This window comes from Theobroma cacao, chromosome 10 (assembly GCF_000208745.1).
Source record: "Theobroma cacao cultivar B97-61/B2 chromosome 10, Criollo_cocoa_genome_V2, whole genome shotgun sequence".
Taxonomy (NCBI): domain Eukaryota; kingdom Viridiplantae; phylum Streptophyta; class Magnoliopsida; order Malvales; family Malvaceae; genus Theobroma; species Theobroma cacao.
In genome coordinates, this window is record NC_030859.1 from 17,020,295 (window position 1) to 17,032,962 (window position 12,668).

General features: G+C 31.3%; 1 protein-coding gene across 2 annotated transcripts; it reads left to right on the forward strand.

Moving 5' to 3' along the window:
• On the forward strand, positions 8,661 to 12,554 carry LOC18587003. 2 transcript variants are annotated; one of them, XM_007010643.2, is made up of 9 exons: positions 8,661 to 8,837; positions 8,952 to 9,062; positions 9,223 to 9,268; positions 9,375 to 9,429; positions 10,141 to 10,314; positions 10,826 to 10,879; positions 11,061 to 11,126; positions 12,020 to 12,098; positions 12,176 to 12,554. In XM_007010643.2, exons 1-9 carry the CDS (start codon positions 8,769 to 8,771, stop codon positions 12,251 to 12,253), a joined length of 732 nt encoding a protein of 243 aa, XP_007010705.2. In that variant the 5' UTR covers positions 8,661 to 8,768; the 3' UTR covers positions 12,254 to 12,554. The 2 variants fall into 2 exon arrangements, with proteins under 2 accessions (XP_007010705.2, XP_017984848.1); XM_018129359.1 differs by having other exon boundaries at positions 8,663 to 8,837; positions 10,219 to 10,314.

Sequence of the window (12,668 nt, forward strand, 5' to 3'; positions counted from 1 at the left end):
GGTTAATTGTTTTTTTTTTTTTTTTTGAAAGATGCTCATGGTTAATGTTAGGGGGTGGAAACAAGTAGCAAGACTTTAACCCACTTGCACAGAGGCAGGGTTGCTCTGTGTATTGCACATATGAATTAACAAATATTCATCCTAGTTAGTAGACACCTAAAGAATCTAATTGCATTATTAATTAATTAATTAATTAATAACGTGTATACTGCACATATGATAATCTTTGAAATTAAAAAAAATATAAAACATCAATTTTATAAAATAAATTAAAAATTTTTAATGTAAAATACATTGAAATCAATGTTTTTTTAAAATAATTCTGTAAAAGTTCATTGAAAATTTAGACAAACAAAAGGAATTGTCAAAAGTAGTAACATTAATATTATTATTATTCTACACACCTACAATATAAATTTTAAACCCCACGAACAAGATTTATAATCGTCGTATATACTTTTAATAATTAATTAAATTATTTAATTTTCATTAATATACTTAATAAGGCATGTCCCAATTCTCCAATTTCTTATTGAAATTTTCCATGTTAACAGACACTAATATTACTTATAATAAGTTTTTCTTTTTAAGAAAATAACATATAATATCTAAAAATGTCTCTTAATTATTCAGACAAATTCAAATACTTTTTTATTCTTTTATTGCTTTCAATTAATTCTTTATTATTATTTTTGAATCAAATAGACTTTTATGATTAACTGTTGACTAACTATCATTAACTAAAAAATCATTTGTCATTTTATACTTACCATGATGACATGCACTACAAAAAAATAGGTTTTTGCCAACAGATTCAATTCCGTTAGAAACATTCCGTCGACAATTACTGACGGAATTGCAAAAACATGATGTTCTGATTTATATATATGGTGCATTTCTTATTATTTCAATCAGAGGCGTTACAAAGACCAGTGACATTCTCCAAACTTTTCAAGCGCATTCACAAGTAACAAAAGGCCATCAAAGAAATTATGGACAAGAAGTTCAAGATTGTGAGTGTAAGTAATAAAAATGACTCGATGTATGTTCATTATATAAATTAATATGTGAATATGTCATTTAAAAATTTAATTAATATTTCATTTCTTCTTATATTTGTAGGAATCATATACTTTTGCTTTATCATAGAAGTGCAATCATGATCCATCGTCCCAATCGAAATTCGATTCGGCAAGATGGTCAGAGGCAATTTGAAGAGCATAAACCACTCGAATCCACATTTACGAGTTTGGCACCAGGGAGTCGACTGCTACAATACTTGTTGCAACTCCAACGTTTGAGTTTGTTTGTGGTCTGACCCCAAAAAGGATGTTGTGTTAGCTCCTCAAGCTGAACCCAAGTACTATCAGGAAATGAAGGTAGAATTTAAGGACTTGAATAATGAGGTGTTGGATATTAAGACGAGCCTCAAGCAGCACCTCTAGCACGTGGTGCCTCCATTCAGCCCCGGGTCTTCATCACAGCATTTGCAACTGTAGCCACAGCTGCAACCACCCCTTTGTTATGATGCGGAGGAGGAACGACAGAGGGAAGATGGTCAAGAGTAATTCGTTTGTCGGTAACTTGGATTCCTTGTATGGATTTTTTAGATGAATATTGACATTTGTATTAATTTTTCGTTTTTATAATTTTCAAATACAATTTGTATTGTTTTTTCATTAGATAATAAATTTTAAATATTTTTAATACATATAAGTAATTTTCAGTAATATTATTTAATTATATTCATTTGAAATGTCAACAGGAATGTAGAAAATAAAAATTGTTTTAAAAAATCTTCGTTTAATCAATATTATCGACCAAATTATCAATGGATTATTAACGGGTTACACTCCATACCAACGAAAATCAAGGCATATTTATTGACGGATTGGTTGTTATTATTGATAGAATTGCACTCTTCACTGATGAAATCTATGAGTTAGGTGTGCACTTGAATCCGTCGACAACTCTATCGATAAATTTATCAACAAATCAATTGGAAAATTTTTGACCGATATGCGACTATATTATTCTGTTGGTGATTTCTGACAAACTTTACTGATGGAATCATAGCATTATTGACCATTCCTCTGGGCAATGGATCAACTACTTTTCTGAGAAAATTTTTGACGAAATGACCATTAAACCATATGTCGACGAATTATTCTGTCGGCAATTATGTTGGTAAATGTAAATATCGATGAAATAAAAAATTTTATCGACGGAATATTTCATCGATAAAATGATTATTTTTTATAATGATGGTCACATGATATGTTTTAGTCATATTAATTAAAATGACAAATGATCTTTTGATTCATAACAATTAATCAACCCGTTAATTATGAAGGTTTGTCTTATCTAAAACAAAGTATATAGATTTGATTGAATAGAAAAATAAAAATTTATTTAAATTTTCTTGAATGATTCAAAATTTTGTAAGTTTTATCCAAAAAAAGTAAATAATAATCAATACCTCTATCTAAAAAAAAACTGTACGGCTTCTTGAGGTTCAGACGTGTGGCTGAGCCTGCTGTTGCCACATGGTGCTATGGAGAAGTGTTTTTAAAAGGGGGGCCTTCATTTAAATAATAATCAGTTTGAACTTCTTGAGGTTCTGACGTGTGGCTGAGCCTGCTGTTTCTCATCGATTGTTACAATGTCTCTGTTTGTATAAGTTTTTTTAATGATTCGCTGTTAACAAAATTAGTTTGTTTCATGCTGTACAAATAATGCATATTTTTTTTATCATGAAAGTTAAAAGTGCTTTTGCTCTTTTGTCATTGGCTTGGTTGTGCATCTCTTTACTTTAGTATCTTACTCAGATAATTTCAAGTTTGAATGCCTGCTTCATTAATTTCCTTATTGCTTTTTTTGTGATCTTTATTTTGCAGTGAACTTGGAGCAACAAGTTAAGTGTTTATGGGTTTTATGAATTTTTTTAATTTAATTGTTGTGCTTTTTTACATTTACCTCTTTGATAATTTGTTATGTTGGGAATTTTAGTTCAGGGAAGATGCATTTTTGCTTAACTTGTGTCTTTTCATGTATTTTATGATTTACTGTAATGCTTTTCATGTTATCCGTGTCTTCCATGTATTTTATGATTTATTCTTATACTTTTTTTATCCCCGTAAATATCAAATTGTTCTAGCTGTTTTTCTATGTGCCCTGTTTTTTTGCACTCAGGGTCCATACAAGTTGCTTAGGCATATGTTTTTGTTTCATCTATGTCTTTCATGTGTATTATAAATGGATCATTATACTTTTTATGCTTTGTTTTGCAACAAAGTTTAAACTGCGTTCTCTGTTTTTCGATGCACCATTCACCATTTTTCAAGCCATTGACTATAGGAGTTGCTTATCAAAATTATTATGATTTCCATTGTTAACTTCAGTTTAGTCTAGATGCATTTTACCTTACTCTACTAATAATCTTTGTAACTACATATTTTTTACTAGATATATTGCATTTGCTTTCATTAATAAAGATATATTTTTGCTTAATTTTTGTCTTTCATGTGTTTTATGATTAATTGTTATACTTTTCATGTTTTGTCTAAATGCAAACTTCATATTGTTCTCCCTCTTTTTTAATCTGCTCTGGTTTTTTTTTAAGACAAGCACTATACCAATTGCTTATCGAAGATATTATGGTTTACATTATTTATTTCATTTCAACCAAGATACATGTTTTCTTGGTCACTGTCTTACATATATTTTGGCATTTTATGTTAACGCAGATTTCAAACTGTTCTTGCCATTTTTCAAAGTGCAAACATCGCCATTCGATGAGAACTTAATATGCAATTCAAATTAATGTTTGGCATTTTATAAACTGTTCTTGGTTATAAATATGCAGATTATGTCATGTCTGTTTTTTTATTTGATTGTTACCATGTATGAATTTATGTTTCAGCATGCAAATTTTGTAAACAATTCATTGTTAAATACACCCTTTTTAGGGAAATGGATAAAATACTGTTCGCTTTATATGGATGTTTACTGGGTGTTTGAACCTCATGTTTTCATGCTCTGCAGAGATAAAGTCAACCATAGTTTACAACGAATGCATCCATTATTATGAATTTTAAACTTTCTTGCATATTAATGCCCTTCTATTTAGAGAGATGTGTACATAATCAGCTACTATGCATGATGTAGTGTTCTATAATTTTTCCATGGTTTTCTCTATTGTTTTATCTATTTTGTTTAACTTGTCTTTTGTTTGCGTTATATATATATTTTTTTTCATTCAATCATGTAAAATAATTTGCATCTTTTTTTTTTTGACATTTTAAATATTATGTGACTTATTTTTTTAGTCTTTATAATTTATTCCCAAAATTTGCTTAAAATTTAATTCATTTATATTGATGTCAATGCATTTCAATGTTTGTGTATCGTTTTTTCAGCTTGTTCGTTGATTTTAAATTTGCTGCCAGTTGAGGCTACCAAAAACAACTTTAAAGCGTCTTCGTTTACTACCCTTTTTATTTCTAGCAAACTATTTTTCTGTCATTTCTGTGGATTGTTGTTGTTGGCAGCAAGTTTTTATGACATTCACATCAACTATAAGGATAGTGGAGGATCATTTTTGCCCCCCGTTTTTCAGATTCACATGAGAAGGTTTTGGTGTTTTGGTTGTTGGGATTAGGTGATCCGCAGTGTACGGCAACCACGTCTGTCGCTTGAGGACGCCTTGCGTATGTGGGTTATTCGACATTGATTTCTCCTTGTCTACTCTTTACTTCCTGCCGTCCTTGCTTTTTTATATTTTCTCTTCTGAGAAGTTTATTCATATTTCCTCATTTTTCACCTCTGTTTTTCTTTGTTGACTTTTTTTTTCGCTTTTCTCAGAGAAATTCTCTTCAATTTTTTAGGCCCTTTGTTTTGTTTTGTGTATTGGTGATTGCTTTGTAGGAAAAATCGTCTTGGGTGGAAGATGGGGTATTTTATTTTAGGCATTGGCCTGTTTTTTTATGGTGTTTTGTTTTTCACTGTCCGGTGGATTTTGTTGATTTTGATTGGCCTGACATTATTGCGATATTACTTCTTTGTTGTCATGTTTTACTCTCTCAGTTCGTTTGTCGTTGCTTAAAAACATTTTCTGTGTTAATGGATTTACAGTTTTGGGGAAAAAGTGATCTGAATTAATGCTGTAACTTTAAGATTAAAACATATGAGATTGATATTTCATCACTTTGTTTCAGCGGTAGTGACTGGTTTGCTCGAATGCTTTTTTCTTATTTCAGTTATATGTTTTGGTAAAAATTAAATCTCGCATTCATGTTTGGCTTCAATAGCTCCATGTGTTTGTTGTTTTTCATGTTGATAGATTTATTGCTGTTATATGACATGTTCTTTGTATTTTTTTTTTTTTTTGTCTTTTGAGTACCTTTTTCTCATTCCTTCATGGGTTTTGTTATTTATTTATTAATTTAAACTCTTTTTTTTTCAGGGGATTTAGCTTTGCTTTTTGTTTTAATCTTCATGACTGTTTTCAGTGATTAACTCCATGAGTTTTCTTTATCAGGCAACTTTTGTATTGTTGTTTGGTCAAAATGGGGTATTAAAGTCATCCAGCAGAATATATAATCATGAAAATAAAATTTATATTTAATGCATTAACAGTGTTTATATTTTCCATAACTCTTTCTATTCATATACTCCTACGATGAACCAAAAAAAAAGAAAAAAAGAAAAAAAAAAGGGAAACTGAGTTAAAGAATGAGAAAAAGTCTGATTGAGTTCTCCTCATATTGAGAAAATCAAGCCTTAATTCCTTAAATAAGGAACAATGGCACAAAAGCCGCATAAACTTATTTGTTGCAGAAAATATTCCTTAGTTTAAAACATATTTTTATTGTGACAATATCTGAAAATGGAATAGCCAAGTTTTTTGAAATAGCCTGAGTTATTTTTTCCTGCCTAGCAAATATATTCAGATTGTTTGAAATAGTTAGTTTTGTAGTTTATTTGTGCTAATCAGAAAGGCATGAATGAAGGAAAAATTATTAGCTAAAATGCTATGATGGTAATGGTGATGGTGATACTTTTCTTTGCAGGGCACACAATTGCAGAGGAAGGTAAAAAATGCTTGGATGCCTGCTTGGACCTGGGTACTGCCACAAGATCAAAAAAGCATATGAAGAAAAAGAGAGGAGTTTGAGAGAATCAGTAAGAGAGAGTTGTGAGACAGAGAAAATTATTTTACTTTTTTATGTAATTAAATATTTATTTTTAAGGATCTAAAATATTTTTAATTTACTTATTAATGATATGTTGTTTTGTGGTTAATTGATAGTATATAACTTTTATACACTGTCAGTTCATAAAATATAAATGCCATGAGAATATCACGCTATTTATTATTGGTTGAATCAACCATTGTTCAATAATTTTTTTTTTGAAATTATTTATATTATGTTAATTGTTAAGATTTTAGATGCACTTGCAAGTTGTTTATGTTAAGTTAATTGTCTACATTTCAGGTGTACTCACAAAATCTGTAACTGTCTCTTATGTTTAAAATTTTTATATTATATTTATTTCAGAGACTTAGAATTAAGTTAATTACTATTTATTTATAATTAATACATCCCAGAATTGGCCACTTCTCCAAGTGGCCAAGACGTCTTGAGGTGCTGACGCATGGATTCTTCTATCTTATTGTCGCGCGACCTTCACAAGGGGGGTTATTTTGAAAGGCAAGGGGTTTATCATGTGGGTTGGCTAAGCGCCGAAAGTGGCCTTCTTGGTCTTTTTACAACATGCGAACATTACATTTAATTCTTTGCTTTTTTTATTTATATTGTTTTCTATCCATTTGGTTTGTTATAGCTTTCAATCATACTTTTCTACTATTTATTTATATAGTTTTTGGATTTTTTTTATTTTTTTTTTGACAGATCTAGCTTCGCTTCGTATGTTGTTTAAATTGTTTATAAGTTTATTTCTTCACTATTTCTTAGATGGGTTGTTCATAAATTTTTCTAAGCTTATTATTTCATAGTTTTTAGTATTCAGACTATTCCACATTATTGATATGGTGTCTGTATTACTATGTTTGTGTGATTTAGTTTGTGTTTATTGTCTCATTCTACAAATAAAGTCTTGTTTTTGGTCAAATTAATTGTTTGATGGTCTTTAAGGTTAAGAGTTGCAGCATTTTGTTCTATCATTGATGGTTCAATTTCGGTTTGAAAAAAATCCTTCTTATTGTTAAGGGAAGGATTGGCAGTCAAACAAAATCGGCAAGCTACAACACAATCTCTTAATCCTTGAGCAACAAGAAGAATGATTTCTTTATCTGAAATTTGGACCACAGTGCAAGCATTGTTAACTCAATATAAGTAACGGCGAAGTCAAGTAACTAGGGAACTTTTTCCAAAGCTTACATGCAAAAGCAATGCACTGTCAGCGAAGGAGAAGAGTCACTTACCAAAAAATACAAAACCAGATACAATTGATAAATTCCTCGGCTTTCTCATCTTCTATCACTTGAAATCAATTTACATCTTATTTGTTTTAATTTGTTTGTTACTATTTGAAACTAATTCATTCCATGAGTTTTTCTTTTTAAACATATTATAGTAGAAATTCAACTTGATGGTAATGTTTTAGGTTGAATAGGGTAATATATTTGTTACTATCAATGAGTTCATTTTTTCTTTTTTCTTCCCTTATTGTTGTCTAGGAATATTGACTTGCCACTCATTACAATATTCGATCAAAAAATGGAGTGATCTTCTTTTGCAAATCTATTATTGATAATTTTATATTTAAGGAATTATAAAGTTTATGTTCTGGAAAATTACTTTGTTGCCGAAATACAATAAATCTTCCATTATTTTATACCGCTGATTACCACTACTTCACAACATTACATGTTAACAAAGTATATATTTCATCTCCATAGCTACTTATTTTTACTCTCTCTCTCTCTCTCTCTATATATATATATATATATAATTAACTGATATCATAGCTGATCAACTTATTATATATGATACCTAACTTTTGATTTTGTTTTTACCTCACAAAGAATCCTCCAAGACCACTCAATTATCAAAGACCAACCTTACTGAAGACTCTCCACCCCCCTTCCCCCCTCAATAGCAAGTTATTCTAGAACTTTGCTTGCAATGATACCTAACAATGCCTTATATTTTTTGTTGATAGATAGCACCATGAAGTGAACACTCTAATGCTAGCTTTTGTGTATATACAAAGATTTGCGAAAACACATCATATCATGATCCTCATTTTATTCAAGGGCACTGAGTTTTTGTTAAGTGGATAGCAATGAATGTACACAATTAAAAACACTACTTGATATTTTTTGTTCACAAGCAAATTTTGAATTCAACACTAAAATGTCGACTTTTGTATATGAACAAATATTTGTAAAAACAAATTTGCAAATCATGATCTTAACTTTGTTCGTGGACAATAACTTTTGCTTAAAGTGGTAGCAATGAGAGCAATAAATTCAACCGCATATCATCATCTCAATTTTATTCATGAGCATTCACTTTTTCTTAAATATATGCAAATGATTACGTACAATTATAAAAAACAATTATACTTTCTCACAATAATTAAAGATACAATAATTTTTATTATACATAGTTTTTATCATCCACGCTATCATTAATGTATTTTATTTATTTCAAGCGCAACGCATGGATCTAATTCTAGTAACTAAAAAGAAGAAAAGGGGAATGGAGGCCGGTTAAAAGGTTTATCATCCCGTCCATTTCATGCTTTGTTCAGTCATGTCTCTCTCGCTCAAACTCACACCTAACTCAGCTCTCCTCTTCCCTCACCGCGTAAAATTCCGCTCTATCTTTCAATTCTTTTACAATTTCTGCTTTTAATTTCAATTCTAATCTTTGTTTTCTCTCTAATGTTACGGACACAGAACTCCTTTTCTTTTGCTTTAGGGTTTCAATGGATTTTCCTCGTTAAGCTTTCCTCGGATTTGCAATTCTACCAGCCTTGTCTCTCAGAATTTCAACAAAGTTTCTTGCTCAATCGGCGGCGACAACAACATTGTAAGTGGAATTCCGATTTCTCGCATAATTTTTCATAATTATGATTTTTTTTTACAACTGATTGATTTATTATTTATTATAAATATTTTAATTTAATATACGCTGTTAGGCTCCTATTAAATTTTAATTTATTTGTTTTTAATTGCTACTGTTTGGCTAGGTTTATGGCGCAACTGATAATGGCAGCTACTCAACGAACAATGAAGGTATTGGAAATAGACATTATATAAGAAATGGAATGTTGTTTATTTATATGATTTTTTGTTTAGCAGGAAATTAACTTATATATCTGTTCTTTTTCGATTTTTAAAGGTGCGAGAATGGGGAAGAGTGAGAGTAATGAAGGGGAATCATTTTCATCTAAAGAGTAATTAGTACTTGCCTTTCTAATTTGTGTTAATGACTAATGATGGTTGGTTCATTGTTTTTACTTCCATTTATACTATTTTTGATTGAAATACATTGTTCATTGCTATCACCATAGTCACCAAAATTTAGGTTACTCTGAAAGGTCTTCCATTGCTTGATGGATATATGCGTGCGGCATACTTTTCCATCACTCTAACTCTCTGTCATTGTCATATGGACAGCCATACTTGGTTGTTCTAGAGTTGCTTCTGATGTTATTAAGACAAAATGTCATAAATTGATTGAGTATACTGATAAAGGCAGCTTGCATTAATTTCTTAATTTTGCGTCAACAGCACTGGTACTATTGGATGTTAGCATCAAATTGTGTTTTAAATTGTAATCTTTCTGTACTAGGTTTATATACATAGGTGTATTATTTCTTCTTCTCTTCTCTCTTTAAGTGATAAATAACACTAAATTCAATTATTATTTAGTTATATGACACAGATTTTCATCATAAATGAGAAATATGCCAAATGACTTATTTTCTGTTGGGAGCATTCAATTCCCTTCTATTTTATTTGCTAGACCAACAAAGAAAATGAGGACATGTGTTGAAGAAAGTTTTTTAAGGGATGAATGTTTGCTTCCTATGGCTGTCTTTATCGCAATACCAGTAGTAAATGATATCTTGCTTTCACATCTGGATTTGATTTGTTTCTTGTAGTTCTGAACCTTGTAATGAAAGAAATGTGAGGGGTGAGAGTATGCAGATCCAATATCTTTGTTTGTTCTTGTTCTTCAGTGTGTTGAAGAAGTTGAGGAGGTATGGAATTTCTGGAGTATTGTCTTATGGGCTACTGAATACAGCTTACTACCTTACAACTTTTCTCTTAGTGTGGTGAGTAAAATAATGTTTCTTGTTAATTCATGAATCTTTACATGATTTCATTTGGCTTGTGTATATTATTATTAACTCTAAATAGCATTCATAAATGCCTTTCTCTGGTCATGGCATGTGTAAATTATTATTTGGATTTGGTTTGTGTCATGTTAATGTTCTTTTCCTATTAACTGTGAGGACACAAATGTAAACATTCTTCTAATCGACCCTGTATTTCTGCATAGAATGCTGAATCGAAGTTATGTTGCATACACAGTGAAAATGTACTATGAAGTAGAGCCAAGCTAAACCAATGTTCCTCTGTAGTGCATGCTATAATTCGGATCAAATGATATTACAAAAAGGGCATGATAACATGTTCCCACTTTCCAACAGCATTGATGTCATCTGTTTGATCAAGATTAATTATAGAAATTCCCCTATTTCATATATAATCATCTTACTTTGGTGCTCTGAATGCATACTAATTTAGTCATTATAACAAGTAGTAACTGGGCTTGCTTTTTAGGTTTTATATTGCGCCAGTTCCTGGAAGAATGGGTTATATGGCTGCTGTTGAGAGGTAGTATCTTATCTTTTTCCTTTTGATATATATGAGGAAGTCCAAAGGTGCGATGGGATTCGAACCTTGGACCTTACCCCTCCTTAGAAGGGGTAACAACTATTAGGCCGAACCTTGATTGTTTATCCTTTTTATTGTTTATGAGAAACACAGATGATATTAGCACTTTGATGCCTTGCAGATTTCTCAAGGTTATGGCCATGATTTGGGCTGGAAGCCAAGTGACTAAGCTTGTTAGAGCTGGAGGGTGAGTTGATAGAATTCAAATGTCTTACCTTAACTATTACTTCAGAATATTCAGAACAACTGAGACTTTCCAACTGGACTTGAATTGGTACTGATTTGAATCTAATTAAATCCATGTATTTATTTGTCCAACTTCTGCAATGTTAAGTGCTAGTTTCTTTATGCTCCTATACGTTTCAGCTGCATATATGTCATGTAGTTTCAGGAAGGTTAAGGGAATAACCTCTAACCAACTCCATTTCCAAGTCATTGAACTAAGCTCTCTAGAACATGGATTAAATTGATTAACCTAAAGGACCAGTAGCCGTAGGATATACTAAGGAAATTCACAACCTCATAACATACACAGAGAATAAAAGCAGAAGGAACATTTAAATGTATAGTTTTTTATTTTATCTTTTTGTGGGGATGGGAGGAAGAAAGGAGCTTGTCTTATAGAAATGGGTGATTTCCATACACAGTGATTTGGGGGCAGAAGAAAGGAGCTTGTCTTATAGAAATGGGTGATTTCCATACACAGTGATTTGGGGGAATTCTTTTGCTGATATGCAAGAATTTAGTCATCTGTTTCAATTGGTGTTGTGGATTATGCTTTAATAACTTCTAGTAATCTAGCATATGCCAACTCCATGCGCCTGTCATATCTATTCCATGCTTATTCTGGTTGGGTGATCATTATAGTTTGTTAAGTCTTCTTAATGGTTTCAGAACACTGTTCTGTCTATCTCTTTATAAATGTAAATATGAAATCAGCACAAGATATTTGCATTTTAAATCCTTTGTAGCCATAAATCAAGTAAATTTCTTTTGTTCTTTCTTGCATCTGACAAAGGTTTCAGAGTGCATGTGTTCTCTGTCAAGAGCCATTTAATTCAATAGGTGCTTTTATGGCAGGGCCCTCGCTCTTGCCCCATTTGTAGACAGAGCATTGTCATGGTTCACAGTCAAATTTAAGTTTGAATCTCAGGGAAAGGTACATGGCATTGGAACTTTGAAATTATCCTATATTGTTCTGTTAACGAGCGTCTGATGCTTTTAAAACATCTCCAGGCTTCCATGGTGATTATAGGATTTTGTTTTGGGCTGGCTTTCATGCTGTTTTTGGTTGTGACAGTGCTTTGGGCATAAAGCTGGCTATTTTTGGTTCTCACCAGCTTACATATCTTGTCAGTCCTAAGTCCTGTTAAATCTTAGCTGTACAATTTTGATTGCAAATATAGAAGCTTAATGTACATGTGCAAGTGTTATATAGTGCCCAAAATTTGGGTAGTTAGAAATGTAATGTACTCTTATTGGAGTTGGTAGAACTGCCGGGAAATTATGCAGGGGACAAAACTTTGTTTATCTTGTATTATTCTTTTGAAAATGACTGTCTCAATGGAGATTGGGGAGATCAATGAAATGGACGTCCTACACTTATTGACTCTTTGCTCTTATTGCCATTTGCTTTTATCAGCAACTTTGCGATTTACATTTCTTCTACCAATGTCCTTTCAGATATTACCATGCCCACCATGATTGATAGAATGGGTTCTTTAGCTTT